The following is a 14,320-nucleotide window of genomic DNA, read 5'->3' on the forward strand; positions in this document are numbered from 1 at the left end:
GGGGGAAGAGCCAAGACTGGGTGGGGTCAGCCAGAGGTGGGGGCGTGGTCAGGTTGATTGGCAGGGTGACTCCTCCCCCTTTTGGGGCGGGGCTTACCGTGTGCGGGGGGGAGGGGCTCTGTGCTCTCCAGCTCGATTCGCAGGGGCAGCACTTCCGGGGGCGGAGCCTCGGCTAAAAAGGGGTGGAGTAATGCAGAAGCCACGCCCCATTGCCACACACACCCCACCCTCCTTCCCCCCCGGACCACCCCAGCTCCAGAATTGTCCCCAGTGCCATGGCTGCCCACCACTCTCACCAGGGTCTTCATCATCCTTGGTCCCCTCGGGGGTCTCAGGGGGTGGGGTCGGTGGGAGGGGCTCTGCAGGGGTCAGCCCCGCCTCCTTCTGGTTCTGCCCGGCCTTGGGGGGCTTCGGCTCTGTGGGGAGGGGGCACTGAGATTGATTTGAACCCTGAACCCTCCCCCCTTCCCTTTTGGTGCCTCCTCTGTTTCGGTTCCCCCATCCTCAGGTACCCCCAGCTCCACCACCCTGCCCCACCGAGACCCCTCCCCATTCGGGGGTTTCCCCTCTGCCCCCTCATCCCGTTCCCTCTCGCCATGGTGCCCCCAAAATTCAGTCCCCTCACCCCAGGTGCTTTGTGCCCTGAATTTGGTCCCTCCCCATCCCGGTGCCCCGCCTGCCTGCCCCGCCCCGTTCGGCGCTCACCGCGGGCGGGCAGCAGCCGGTACACGCGGTAGGGGCTGGGCCCATCCAGCCGGTTCCGGGCCCGCAGCTCTCGGAACTCGGGGCTCCGGGCCAGGGCACAGCGGAGCCGCGTCTTCCACCCCGCGGGGTCGGGGGGGTCCCCGGGCCGGAGCCGCCCCTTGTACTCCGCCCACGCCTGCCAGAGCCAACAGCGTCGGGGAGCGGCCAGAGACACGCCCACCTCATTAGCATAGCACAGCCACGCCCCTTTAAATCCCATCCACTCGGTCCCGCCCCCCGGCTGGCTCCTCCCCCGTGGGGGCGTGGTTCAAGCACCACCCCTCCTATGACTGTGCAGTTAATCTCCGCCCATAACCACGCCCTATTGGTTCCGCCCTCTTTTAAACCCCGCCCATCACCCGGCAAAGCCCCGCCCCCACTTTGCAGAGCTGACATTGGCCCCGCCCCTCACCTCGCACAGCCCCACCCCCACCTTGCAAAGCCGACATTGGCCCCGCCCCTCACTTGGCATTGGCTCCGCCTCCATCTTGCGTAGCCCCGCCCCCACATTGTAGAGCCGACACTGGCCCCGCCCCTCCCCTCCCTCACCCTGCCCACCCCCGTCCCCTTCCCCCCTCCCCCTGCTCGCCCCCACCCCTCCCCTCCCTCACCTTGCACAGCGCCGCCCCCGCGCTCTCCCGGGCCCCGCTCCTTCCGCCGTGGGCCCAGGGGATCCTCAGCGCCGTCTGGGCCGCATCGTCCCACTGCAGCCCCGGGAAGCGCCCGCTGTGCAGCTGCGCCAGCAGCCAGGGCCGCAGGCGGCGCGGGCCGCCCTGCGCCATCGCGGGCTCCCGGGGGCTCGGGGGTCCCGAGGGATCCGGTGTCCCGGGGACTCGGGGGGCTCCGGACCGAGCCGAGGGATCCCGGGGTGTTCCGGGGTCCCGGGGGCTCGGGGGTCCCGGGGGAATCCGGGGGGTCCCGGGGGGTTCGGGTGTCCCGGGTTCCCGGGGGCTCCGGGCCGAGCCGAGCGATCCCGGGCTCGCCGAGAAGCGGCGCTGCTTCCGGGAAGCCACGTGATCTGCCCCAACCAATCAGCGCGAGCCGTGGTTATGACGCAAGGCACCACCTCCAAATTTGCATAAAGGGGTGTGGTCACGACAGAAACAAGCTCTATTGGCTTAAATGGGCGTGGCTACGACACGCGAATTGTCTGTATTTGCATAAAGGGGCGTGGTCACGAGAGACGGCTTCATCTGCATAAATGGGCGTGGTTTTAACACGTGCGTTATCTGAATGCAATAAAGGGGCGTAGCTATGACACAGCACCGCTATATTTACATAAGGGGGCGTGGTTACGACAGGCGATTTATCTGTATTTGCATAAAGGGGCGTTTTTCTCATATTTGCATAATTTGGCGTGGTTTTTTGTACAAGCCCCGCCCCCTCTCCCATTCCCTGCACCCCCAACCCCCGTGGTGACCCCCAGGACCCCCCCAGGGACAGGGAGGAGGTTTTGGGGCACCCCTGAACCCCCAAAATTCTCCCCAGTCAGGGCACACGTGGTGGGGGGGTCACACTGAAATTCGGGGGGTCAGACACAGATTTGGGGGGTCACACTCAGATTTGGGAGGGGTCACAGCCAGATTTCGGGGGGTCAGACACAGATTTAGGGGCTCACACCCAAATCTGGGGTCTCACACACAGATTTGGGGTCTCACACACAGATTCGGGGTCTCACACCCAGATTTGGGGTCTCACACCCAGATTTGGGGTCTCACACTCAGATTTAGGGGCTCACACCCAGATTTGGGGTCTCACACCCAGATTTTGGGGTCTCACACACAGATTTTGGGGTCTCACACTCAGATTTTGGGGTCTCACACCCAGATTTAGGGTCTCACACTCAGATTTGGGGTCTCACACTCAGATTTGGGGTCTCACACAGGTTTATTGCCCATCTTCCCCTCGGAGGGGGGGTGGAGGGTTGGGGGGTGATTTTTGGGGGGGGTCTCACCTGACCCCCGCCCCTCCCCCACCCCCCGTGCCCCCCCCCTGCGCCCCCCCCGCGTCGGGAGCTCCGGACATCATGAGGAAGAGGACGATGGGGATGATGTACATCCACTGTGGGGAGAGGGGGAGTCACCCCAAAACCACCCCTAAATCAGCCCTAAACCACCTCAAAATCAGCCCTAAACCACTTCCCCAGTCACCCCAAAATCATCCCAAAAATCACCCCCAAATCACCCCAAAATTGCTCCCAAATCCCTCCATATTTCCCCCAAAATCCCCCCACAACCATCCCAAAAATCACCACAAAATCACCCCCAGTGGTCACCCCAAATCAGCCCTAAACCACCCCCCAGTCACCCCAAAACCACCCCAAAATCACCCCAAAACCATCCCAAAAATCTCCCCAAAATCGCCCCAAAATCGCTCCCTTATCCCCCCAAAATACCCCAAAATTACCCTAAAGCCACCCCAAAAATCCCCCCAAATTCAGGGGGGGTTTGGGGGTTCAGGGGGGGCTTGGGGGATTTGGGGGTTCAGGAGAGGGCTCTGGCAGGGTTAGGGATTTTGGGGGGCAGATTTTGGGGGGCAGTGAATTTTTGGGGGGGGTCCCTCACAGGTTTTTTTGGGGGGTTCAGGTATTTTTTGGGGGGGTTCAGGCGTTTTTGGGGGTTCAGATGATTTTTTGGGGTTCAGGTTTTTGGATTTCTGGTTTTTAGGGGTTCAAATTTTTGGGGTTCAGGTGATTTTGGGGTTCAGATTGTTGGATTTCAGTTTTTTAGGGGTTCAGGTTTTTGAGGTCCAGGTCATTTTGGAGTTCAGGTGATTTTTGGGGTTCAGGTGATTTTGGGTTCAGGTTTTTGGGGGCTCAGGTGATTTTTGGGGTCAGGCAATTTTGGGGTTAAGGGTTTTGGGGGTTCAGGTTTTTGAGGCTGAGGTGATTTTGGGGGTTCAGGTTTGGGGGTTCAGATTATTTTTAGGGGTTCAGGTTTTTAGGGCTGAGGTGATTTTGGGGTTCAGGTTGTTGGATTTCAGTTTTTTAGGGGTTCAGTTTTTGGGGTTCACGTTTTTGGGGTTGGGTTTTTGGGGTTCAGTTTTTGAGGTTCAGGTTTTGGGGTTCAGGTGATTTTGGGGTTCAGGTTTCGGGGTTCAGATTTTTGGGGTTCAGGTGATTTTGGGGTTCACGTTTTGGGGTTCAGGGTTTTTGGGGTTGGGTTTTTGGGGTCCCCTCACGTATTTGGCGAAGAAGGATTTCTGCTCCTGGGGGTTGCGCGCGCGCTGAGCCTGCTCCTGCTCCAGGTGCCGGATGAAGGCGGCGGTCTCGGGGCTGGGGGACACCGGGGGACATGAGGGGACATCAGGGGACAGGGAGGGGACACGGACACGGGGGGCACACGGGGAGGGGACACGGGGGGACACGGACATGGAGGGGACACGGGGGGGACACGCGGGGGGACACGGGGAGTCACGGGGGAACACAGCATTGCTGTGTCCCCATGTCCTCACAGTGTCCCCAGTGTGTCCCCTCAGTGTCCCCAGTGTGTCCCCAAGTGTCCCCTGTTGTCCTCACGGTGTCCCCAGTGTGTCCCCACAGTGTCCCCACGTCCCTGTCACTCCCATGGCAGCAGAGCGTGGCACGAGGCCACCGAGGGGTTGGGGACCATTGGAGGTCACTGTCCCCCACTGTGTCCCTGTGTCCCCCCACATCCCTCCATGTCCCCATGTCCCCAGTGTCCCAACATCCCTGTGTCCCCTCCTGTCCTCTCCATGTCCCCCATGTCCCCATATCCCTCCACATCCCCCCACATCCCTGTATCCCCATGTCCCAATGTCCCTGTATCCCCCCATATCCCTGTGTCCCCATGTCCCTGTGTCCCCATGTCCCCCGTGTCCCCTCCATATCCCTGTGTCCCTCATGTCCCTGTACCTCCCCACATCTCCCCATGTCCCTGTGTCCCCCAGTGTCCCCAATGTCCCTGTGTCCCCCCACATCCCTGTCCCCATATCCCTCCACGTGCCCCCATGTCCCTGTGTCCCAATGTCCCTGTATCCCCTCACATCCCCATGTCCCTGTATCCCCCCCATGTCCCTGTCCCCCCCTGTCCCCGTGTCCCCCGTGTCCCACCCTGTCCCCGTGTCCCCCCTGTCCCCCTGTCCCCGCCCAGTCCCCCTGTCACTCACGTGGCCGCGGGCTGTGGCTGTCGCAGTGTCACCGAGGTGTTGAACAGCTCCAGCTCCGCGTCCTCCACGTGGCCGCCCCGGCAGGAGCCCGGAGCCGCCACCACCCCCAGCGCCACCACGTTCCCGGCCACGTCCAGGTGCAGCGACAGCTGGTCCGACAGGCGCGACTCCAGCAGGGAGCACTGCCACAGGGGACACGGGGGACACGGGGGACAGCAGGGGGCAGCAGGGGACACGGGGACAGCAGGGGACAGCAGGGGACAGCAGGGGACACGGGGACAGCAGGGGACACGGGGACAGCAGGGGACAGCAGGGGACAGCAGGGGACACGGGGACAGCAGGGGACACGGGGACAGCAGGGGACAGCAGGGGACAGCAGGGGACACGGGGACAGCAGGGGACAGCAAGGGCATCAAGGGGACACGGGGGACACAGGGGACAGCAGGGGACAGCAGGGGACAGCAGGGGACAGGGACACAGTGGCAGTGCCACAGGGGACAGGGACAGGATGTCAGTGGCACAGGGGACACATGCCGGGGTGCCCAGGGGTGTCCCAAGGGGTTACAGAGGTCAGGGGTGTCCCAGAGGTGTCCCCAGGGTGTCCCTGCTGTCCCCAGGTGTCCCAGATGTGTCTCAGGTGTCCCCAGGGTGTCCCTGGTGTCCCCAGGCTGTCCCCAGATGTCCCTAGGGTGTCCCAGGTCCCCAGGGTGTCCCAAGGGTGTCCTCAGGGTGTCCCCAGGTGTCCCCAGATGTGTCCCCAGGTGTCCCCAGGGTGTCCCAGATGTGTCCCAGGGGTGTCCCCAGACTGTCCCCCGATGTGTCTCAGGTGTCCCCAGAGGTGTCCCAGGTGTCCCCAGGATGTCCCTAGGCTGTCCCCGGGTGTCCCCAGGCTGTCCCCGGGTGTCCCCAGCTGTCCCAGGTATCCCCAGCTGTCCCAGGTGTCCCCTGTCCCCGGTGTCACTCACAGCCCTCAGGAAGGAGGTGACAAACTCCGACCCCCCCTCCTCGCCGGGGCCCAGGGGCCTGCGGGGAACGCGCAGCCGGTACAGCCCGTCCCGAGCTGCCACCTCCTGTGGGGACACCGCGTGTCACCGGGGTCACTGAGGGTCCCCCAGGGCACCCAGTGTCACATCAGGGTCACTGAGGGTCACTCAAGGGTCACCCACAGTCACCATGTGTCACCTCAGTAGCACTCAGTGTCACTCAGTGTCACCCTGATGTCACTCAGTGTCACCTCAGAGTCACCAAGTGTCATGTCAGGGTTACCTGGTGTCACCCAGTGTCCCCCCAGTGTCACCCAGTGTCAACTCAGTGTTACCCAGTGTCACTCAGTGTCACCCCAGTGTCACCTCAGTGTCACCCAGGGTCACCCCAGTGCCACCCAATATGACCCAGTGTCACTCAGTGTCACCCAGTGTCACCTCAGCATCACCCCAGTGTCCCCCCCGTGTCCCCCAGTGTCCCCCCTGACCCTGAGCCGCGCTCTCTCCTCGTCCCCGAGCGGTTTCTGTGCCAGCGCCAGCGCGGGCTCGGGGCCCGAGCTCAGGGCCAGCGTCCCCCGGCGCCGGAACCGCGGGACATCGTCTGTGGGGACACGGGGACAGGGCTGGCACCGGGGACAGTGCCAGTGCGGGGCCCTCAGGGCCAGCCCTGTCCCTGTGCCCTCAGTGCCACCCTCAGCCCACTGTCCCCAGTGCCACCCCTGTGCCCTCAGTGCCACCCCGAGCCCACTGTCCCCTGGGCCACCCCAGCCCGGTGTTCCCAGTGTCACCCCCATCCCTGTGCCCTCACTGTCACCCCTGTCCCCATGTCCCCAGTGCCACCCCTGTCCCAAGCCCTCAGTGCCAGCCCTGCCCAGTGTCCCAGTGTCATCCCTGTTCCCATGCCCTCAGTGCCACCCCATCCCGAGCCCTCAGTGCCAGCCCTGTCCCTGTGCCCTCAGTGCTACCACCAGCCCAGTGTCTCCAGTGCCACCGCCAGCCTGGTGTCCCCAGTGCCAGCCCTGTCCCCGAGCCCTCAGTGCCACCCCTGTCCTCGTGTCCCCGGTGCCACCACCAGCACAGTGTCCCCAGTGCCAGCCCTGTCCCCGAGCCCTCAGTGCCACCCCTGTCCTCGTGTCCCCGGTGCCACCCCTGCCCGGTGTCCCCAGTCCCGTCCCTCAGTGCCATCCCTCTGACCCAGTGTCCCCTGTCCCCATGTCCTCTGTCCCTATGCCCCCTGTTCCCTATCCCATATCCCCCTGTCCCCTTGCCCCTATGTCCTCTGTCCCCCCGTCCCCTGTCCCCTCACCCAGCTCGAAGGAGTGCTCCAGGCTCAGGCTCACCCGGCAGCTCTCGGTGTCACCAGGCTGGGGGGACACGAGGGGGACACGGGGGGACACGAGGGTGTCACAGGCTGGGGACACCCCGCAGGCCTCACGAATATTAAGGAGCAGCCCCGCAGCCTCATCAGTGCCACAGCGGGTTAACGAGCGGAGGCCGCTCCGGGGGCTGTGGCGGTGTCCGTCTGTCCGCCCAGCGAGCCTCTGTCCGTCCGACGGGCCCGCACCCCCTCCCCGCTCGGTCCCCGCTCGGTCCCGGCTCCCCCCGCTCCCCTGCCCCCCCGTGCTCACCCTGCTGCCGCCGCCGGTACCGGAGCCCCCCCGGCACAGCCCCCCGGCCTCGCCCAGCGCCGCCCCCGCTGCCAGCAGCGCCAGCAGCGGCACCGGCCAGGGCGCCGCCATTTTGGAGCGCGAGGCACGGCGGGAAGGGGGCGGGGCCAGGGCGCCGCCATCTTGGAGCGCGAGGCACGACGGGAACGGGGCGGGATCAATGCGGGAATGGCGGGCGGAGGGGCGTGGTCAGGAACAATGAATGGACGTGGTCTGTGGGTGGGAGGGGCTTCAATGAGGGGGCGGGGCCAACACGCATATCCCCATCTGTGTGTGTGTCCCCCACAAAATCCAAGCTGGGAACCCCCAGGACAGACAGAGGGACCCCCCCCTCCCCAGTCACCCCTGGGACACCCCAGTCACAGGTGCTGGGCAGGTGAGGAGATTGGGATTGGGACTGGGACTGAGACTGGGATCAGGAACTGGATCGGAATTGGGATTGGGATTGGGATCAGGACTGGGATTGGGACCGGGACTGGGAATAGGGATTGGGAACTGGATTGGGATCAGGACTGGGATTGGGATTGGGATTGGGATTGGGATTGGGATTGGGATTAGGACCGGGACTGGGACTGGGATCGGGAACTGGATCGAGATTGGGACTGGGATCACGACTGGGATTGGGATCAGGGACTGGATTGGGATCCACATTGGGATGGGGATACTGATTGGGACTGGGATCAGGACTGGGATTGGAATTGGGATTGGGATCAGGAACTGAATCAGGATCCAGATTGGGATGGGGAAACGGATTGGAATCAGGAACTGGATTGGGATTGGGATTAGGATCGGGATTGGGATCGGGATTGGGACTGCGGCCAGCATGGCTGAGAATGCAGGGAATTGATAAAACGGGGCCATTTTATTCCAACACATTATTTATTGCAGCTCGTGGGGGCGGGTCTGTGGACACCGGGAATGTCCGGCCGAGGCCCCGGACACCGGGAATGTCCGGCCGAGGCCCAGACACCGGACATCGGACACGTCCCGCGCCGCCTGGCTCAGCCCCCGCCCGGCTCAGCCCGGCGGGTGCCGCAGGAAGCGCAGCAGGACCCGCATCACCTCGAAGAATTTCCGCAGCACCGGCGTCAGCGCCTCCTGCTCGGGGCTCCCGGGGGTCGCGGGGCTCCCGGGGGTGGCGGAGGGCGCGGGGGTGGCGGGGGGCGCGGGGGTGGCGGGGGTGGCGGGGGAGCCCCCCAGGGTGTGCCGGATCCACTCGCTGAATCCCCAGGCGGGGGTGAAGAAGCAGCCGCGGGCAGCGCTGGTCACACCCACGAGCCAGAAGCGCTCGGAGCTGCGGTCCCGGCACACGAGGGGACCCCCGGTGTCCCCCTGGGGGGGCAGGGCGGGTGAGAAACGGGGAGGGGGCTCGGGGGGGGTTTGGGGGTTTTAGGGTCTCAGGGTGGGTTTGGGGTCTCAGAATGGGTTTGGGGTCCCGGGATGGGTTTGGGAGCTTTGGGGTCTTGGGGTCTCAGGATGGGTTTGGGGGTTTGGAGTGAGTTTGGGGGTTTGGGGTCTCGGGGTGGGTTTGGGGGTTTGGGGTCTGAGCGTGGGTTTGGGGGTTTGGGGTCTCGAGGTAGGTTTGGGGTCTTGGGGTAGGTTTGGGGTCTCAGGATGGGTTTGGGGCTTTGGGGTCTCAGGGTTGGTTTGGGGTCTCGGGATTGGTTTGGGGGTTGGGGTCTTGGGATGGGTTTGGGGTCTTGGGATGGATTTGGGGTCTTGGGGTTTCAGGGTGGGTTTGGGGTCTCACCTCCCCAGGGCACGGAAAGGGGAGAGGGAGTGGGATGGCAACGCTGGGGCACGAGGGGGATTGGGACTGGGACCGGGATTGGGACTGGGACTGGAGTGGGATCGGGATTGGGATGGGCATGGGGATTGGGATGGGATTGCCAGCCCCGGGATACAGAGGGATCAGGACTGGGACTGGAACTGGGATCAGGACCAGGATTGGGACTGGGACTGGGGTGAGATCGGGATTGGGACTGGGGCTGGAGTGGGATCAGGATTGGCATTGGAACTGAGGTGGGATCGGGATTGGAACTGGGATTGGGACCGGGATCAGGATTGGGATTGGGACGGGGATTGGGATCGGGATGGCAGCCCCGGGACACAGGGATCAGGATCGGCACTGGGATGGGGATTGGGATCGGGACCAGGATCGGGCTGGGGGTCCCGCAGCGGGGTCCGGGGTTCCTGGGGTGGGGTCGGGGGTCCCGGGGCAGAGCCGGGAGCGGGGCGGGGCCGCTCTCACCTGGCAGGTGCCGGGGCCGGAGCCTCTCCCCAGGCGCTCCGCGCACACCTGGGAGGAAGGCGCGGCCTCGGTGCCGTTACAGCGCTCGGACTGGAGCAGCCGCACCTGCGCCTCCCGCAGCACCTCCCGCGTGGCCTTCGACACACCTGGGGGCGTGGCCGTGAGAGTCCGCACCTGGGCACGGCTGGGGCACAGCTGGGACACACCTGGGTACACCTGGGCACTCCTGGGTACACCTGGGATACACCTGGGCACAGCTGGGCACATCTAGGTCTGCTGGGGGACACCTGGGACACACCTGGGGCACACCTGGGCACACCTGGGGCACTCCTAGGGGCATGGCCGTGGGAGCCCGCACCTGGGCACAGCTGGGGCACAGCTGGGGCACTCCTGGGTACACCTGGGCACAGCTGGGATACACCTGGGACACAGCTGGGCACAGCTGGGACACACCTTAGAAACACCTGGGGGCTTGGCCCTGAGACCCTGCACCTGGGGTACAGCTGGGACACACCTGAGTAACACCTGGGATACACCTGGGTGTGCTTGGGATACACCTGGTATACACCTGGGAAACACCTGGGAAACAGCTGGGGGCGGGGCCGTGAGAGTCCGCACCTGGGCACAGCTGGGGCACCCCTGGGACACACCTGGGCACAGCTGGGATACACCTGGGTACACTTGGGGGTGTGGCCGTGAGAGGGTGCACCTGGGCATAGCTGGGACACAGCTGGGATACACCTGGGTACACCTGGGCACAGCTGGGACACACCTGGGACACACCTGGGTACACCTGGGCACAGCTGGGACACACCTGGGACACACCTGGGTACACCTGGACATAGCTGGGGCACAGCTGGGTACACCTGGGGGCGTGGCCTTGAGACCCCGCACCTGGGACACACCTGGGCACAGCTGGGATACACTTGGGATACACCTGGGTCTGCTGGGGGACATCTGGGACACACCTGGGGGCGTGGCCGTGAAAGCCCGCACCTGGGACACAGCTGGGACACAGCTGAGACACACCCGTGCCCGCCCTGGAGCCCCAGCTCAGTTCAGAACCTGGCACTCACCTGTGCCCACCCAGCCCCACCCTCAGCCCCACCTGGCACTCACCTGTGCTTACAATACCCACCCTCACCCCCACCTGCACTCGTGTCCACCCAGCCCATCTCAGACACACCTGGCACCCACCTGTGCCCGCCCAGCCCCACCTTTGCTCACCTGTGCCGGCCATGGCGCCCCATCCCGCGATGTAGCAGGGCTGGAGCCCCTGGCTCGGCCTGGCCGCGGTGACGCAGCCGAGCTGCACGAAGTCGCTGCACTGCACGGGCCGCTCCAGCTGCAGCAGCGCCACTCCCAGCCCCCGGTGCGCCCGCAGCCGCCGCACCTGCCGCACCTGCACCTCGGGCCCGGGGTCGCTCAGGTCCCAGGCCCCCAGCACCACCCGCCACGAGCTGACGTTCCTGGGGACGCGCGGGGAGGGTGACGGGAGCGGGGACACAGCCGGGACAACTGGAGTGTCCCGGGGCCATCCCTGAGCCAGCCCGAGGACATCCCAGGGCCAGCCTGGAGCTTCCCAAAGCATCCCGGAGCTCCCAGAGCATCCCGGAGCATCCTGGGGCCAGCCCGGAGCTCTCTGGAGGATCCCGGACCTTCCCAGGGTATCCCGGATTTTCCCAGAGCTCTCTGCAGGATCCCGGACCTTCCCAAAGCACCCTGGAGTATCCCGGAACTCCCTGGAGGTTCCTGGATCTTCCCAGAGCTTCTCGGGGCCATCCCGGGACTTCCCAAAGCATCCCAGAGCATCCTGGAGCTCCCCAGAGGATCCTGGACCTTCCCAAAGCATCCCAGGGTGCCCCAGAGCCTCCCAGAGCATCCCAGAGCTTCCCAGAGCTCCCTGGAGGATCCCGGACCTTCCCAGAGCTTCTCGGGGCCATCCCGAAAGGTCCTGGATCCATCCCAGGGATACCCCAGAGTCTCCCAGAGCATCCTGGGGCCATTCTGGGGCCACCCTGGAACTTTCCAAAGCATTCCAGAGCCTCTCAGGGCCATCCCAGAGGAGCCCAAAGCTCCCCGGTGCCATCCTGGGGCCACCCCAGAGCAGCCCAGAGCCTCTTGGGCCCGCCCTGGAGCCCCTGCGAGGGATCCCGGAGCTCCCTGGGGCCATCCTGGAGGATCCCAGATCCATCCCGGGAGCAACCTGGAGTTCCCTGGAGCTTTCCAAAGCGTCCCAAAGCTTCCCAGGCCTCCCAGGAGCTTCCCAGAGCATCCCAGGGCCATCCCAGAGCTTCCCAGAGCTCCCAGGAGCATCCCGGAGCTTCCCAAAGTGTCCCGGAGCTTCCCAAATTGTCCCGGAGCATCCTGGAGCTCCCCAGAGGATCCTGGAGCCTCCCGGAGCCTTCACGGGGGATCCTGGAGCTCCCCAGGGCCATCCCAGGGCAATCCCAGAGCTCCCTGGGACCATTCCGGGGCCATCCTGGAGCCGCCCAGGAGCTGTCTAGAGCTTCCCAAAGCATCCCGGAGCTTCCCAGAGCTCCCTGGACAATCCCAGAGCTCCCCAGGGCCATCCCGGAGCCATCCTGGACCATTCCAGACCCATCCCAGACCCATCCCGGACCCATCCCGGATCCATCCCGGACCCATCCCAGACCCATCCCGGACCCATCCCGGACCCATCCCGGATCCATCCCAGATCTCCATCCCGGATCCATCCCGGACACATCCCGGATCCATCCCAGATCTCCATCCCGGATCCATCCCGGCTCTCCCGGTCTCACCTGGCTCGGAGCACGCAGCGCGCTGCCGTGAGCACCCAGCCGGGGCTGACCAGGGTCCCGCCGCACACGTGGCCGCTGCCGGCCCGGAGCGGGTCCTGGATGCTGGCGAGCCCCGGCCAGGCCCCGGGCGCGGCCCCGGAGCCGCTCCCGAACTCCTCGGCTATGGGCTGGAGCCCGCAGGCACCGCTGGAGGAGGAGAGAGTCAGGGACAGGGACAGGGACACGGGGACAGGGACACGGGGACAGGGACACAGGGACGGGGACACGGGGACAGCGACAGGGACATGGGGACAGGGACAGGGACATGGGGACAGGGACAGCGACACGGGGACAGGGACACGGGGACAGGGACACGGGGACAGCGACAGGGACAGGGATGGGGACAGGGACGCGGGGATGGGGACACGGAGACAGGGACAGGAATAGGGATGGGGACACAGGGACAGGGGACAGGGACAGGGACACCCGACACGGGGACACCCCCAGGGACGTGGCTGTCCCCTCTGATTGTCCCTGACCAACTGTGCCATGACATGGGGACAGGGACACTGGACACAGGGACAGGGACAGGGGGACAGGGACCCTCAAAATGGGGGCAGGGACACCGGACACAGGGACAGGGGCATGGGGACAGGGACCTCCGAAATGGGGACAGGGACACCGGACACAGGGACAGGGACACGGGGACAGGGACCCCCAAAATGAGGACAGGAACCCCTAACACAGGGAGAGGGACAGGGGGACAGGGACCCCCAAAGTGGAGACAGGGACACAGGACACAGGGACACGGGGACAGGGACCCCCAAAGTGGGGACAGGGACCCCCGAGACAGGGACAGGGGCATGGGGACAGGGACGCCCAAAATGGGGACAGGGGCTCCTGACAAGGGGACAAGGACACCCAAAATGCGGACAGGGACACGCGGACAGGGACACCGGACACAGGGACAGGGACCCCCAAAATGGGGACAGGGACAGGGACACGGGGACAGGGACCCCTGACACGGGGACAAGGACACCCAAAATGGGGACAGGGACATGGGGACAGGGACACCGGACACAGAGACCCCAAGTGCCACATCTGTCCCCTGTTTGGTGCCTGAGCAGCTGTGCCAGAGCCGGGCACGGGGCTGTGACCCTCCCGTGGGGTCCAGGGAGCTGTGGTGACCCCAGGGGACCCCAGGCGACCCCAGGTGACCGCAGGTGACCCCCAGGTGACCCTCGGGGACCCCCCCCAGCTGCGGGCGGGTGTCACCTACTCGCAGGTGTCCCAGATGGCCCAGGAGGGCTCGGCCAGGGCCAGCAGGACAAGGAGCCACAGCGGAGCCATGGTGGGGACAGCGGGCCAGCACCCGCCGTGTCCCCTGCTGTCCCCTGCTGTCCCCTCCCGCGCGGGGCTGACGTCACAGAGCGCTTGGGGACAGTCACAGAGCCGTGGAACGGCAGCAGAAGGACCCGAAGTGGCCGCGATTCCAGCGCTGTCCCCAGCCCTGTCCCCAGCACTGTCCCCAGCCCGGACACTGCCAGGCACGGCACGGCCACGGCTGCTCCGGGAAATCCATCCCAGGCAGGAATTCCTCCCCAAAATCCCACCGGGATCTCCCCCGGGGCAGATTTAAATCCTGGGGTGGGGAATGGGGACAATCCCAGCCGGGATTCCACCGAAAAAATATCCCAAAAATCCCAAAAGAGCTGCGGGATCCCCCCGGGGCAGGGCTGGGATGGTTTGGGGACACCCACGGGGACAGATCCCACATTCCCAACC

General features: G+C 65.1%; 2 protein-coding genes across 2 annotated transcripts; both read right to left on the reverse strand.

Moving 5' to 3' along the window:
* Positions 1-2,694: 2,694 nt before the first annotated feature.
* On the reverse strand, positions 2,695-7,594 carry EMC10 (ER membrane protein complex subunit 10). The gene is made up of 7 exons (XM_033083703.1): positions 7,484-7,594; positions 7,162-7,219; positions 6,344-6,456; positions 5,838-5,942; positions 4,873-5,054; positions 3,925-4,018; positions 2,695-2,805 (listed from the first exon to the last, which is right to left on the reverse strand). Exons 1-7 carry the CDS (start codon positions 7,592-7,594, stop codon positions 2,695-2,697), a joined length of 774 nt encoding a protein of 257 aa, XP_032939594.1.
* A 945-nt stretch (positions 7,595-8,539) lies between these two features.
* On the reverse strand, positions 8,540-14,263 carry LOC117009475 (acrosin-like). The gene is made up of 5 exons (XM_042780101.1): positions 13,815-14,263; positions 12,557-12,742; positions 10,960-11,242; positions 9,774-9,989; positions 8,540-8,854 (listed from the first exon to the last, which is right to left on the reverse strand). The coding sequence occupies exons 1-5, from the start codon at positions 13,883-13,885 to the stop codon at positions 8,540-8,542; spliced, it is 1,071 nt and encodes a 356-aa protein (XP_042636035.1). The 5' UTR covers positions 13,886-14,263.
* Positions 14,264-14,320: the final 57 nt, after the last annotated feature.

The sequence above is a fragment of the Catharus ustulatus genome, chromosome 33 (assembly GCF_009819885.2).
Source record: "Catharus ustulatus isolate bCatUst1 chromosome 33, bCatUst1.pri.v2, whole genome shotgun sequence".
NCBI classification, from domain to species: Eukaryota; Metazoa; Chordata; class Aves; order Passeriformes; family Turdidae; genus Catharus; species Catharus ustulatus.

Excerpts from the sequence above, each read along its gene's own strand:
- LOC117009475 (XM_042780101.1), bottom strand. The coding sequence starts at position 13,885 with ATGGCTCCGCTGTGGCTCCTTGTCCTGCTGGCCCTGGCCGAGCCCTCC. Across the intron at positions 12,743-13,814 it reads GCCATCTGGGACACCTGCGA|CGGTGCCTGCGGGCTCCAGC; the intron begins GTAGGTGACACC and ends CTCCTCCTCCAG. Across the intron at positions 8,855-9,773 it reads CCGGCCCCGGCACCTGCCAG|GGGGACACCGGGGGTCCCCT; the intron begins GTGAGAGCGGCC and ends CTGCCCCCCCAG.
- EMC10 (XM_033083703.1), bottom strand. The coding sequence starts at position 7,594 with ATGGCGGCGCCCTGGCCGGTGCCGCTGCTGGCGCTGCTGGCAGCGGGG. Across the intron at positions 5,943-6,343 it reads AGGAGAGAGCGCGGCTCAGG|GAGGTGGCAGCTCGGGACGG; the intron begins GTCAGGGGGGAC and ends GTGTCCCCACAG. Across the intron at positions 2,806-3,924 it reads AATCCTTCTTCGCCAAATAC|TGGATGTACATCATCCCCAT; the intron begins GTGAGGGGACCC and ends CTCTCCCCACAG.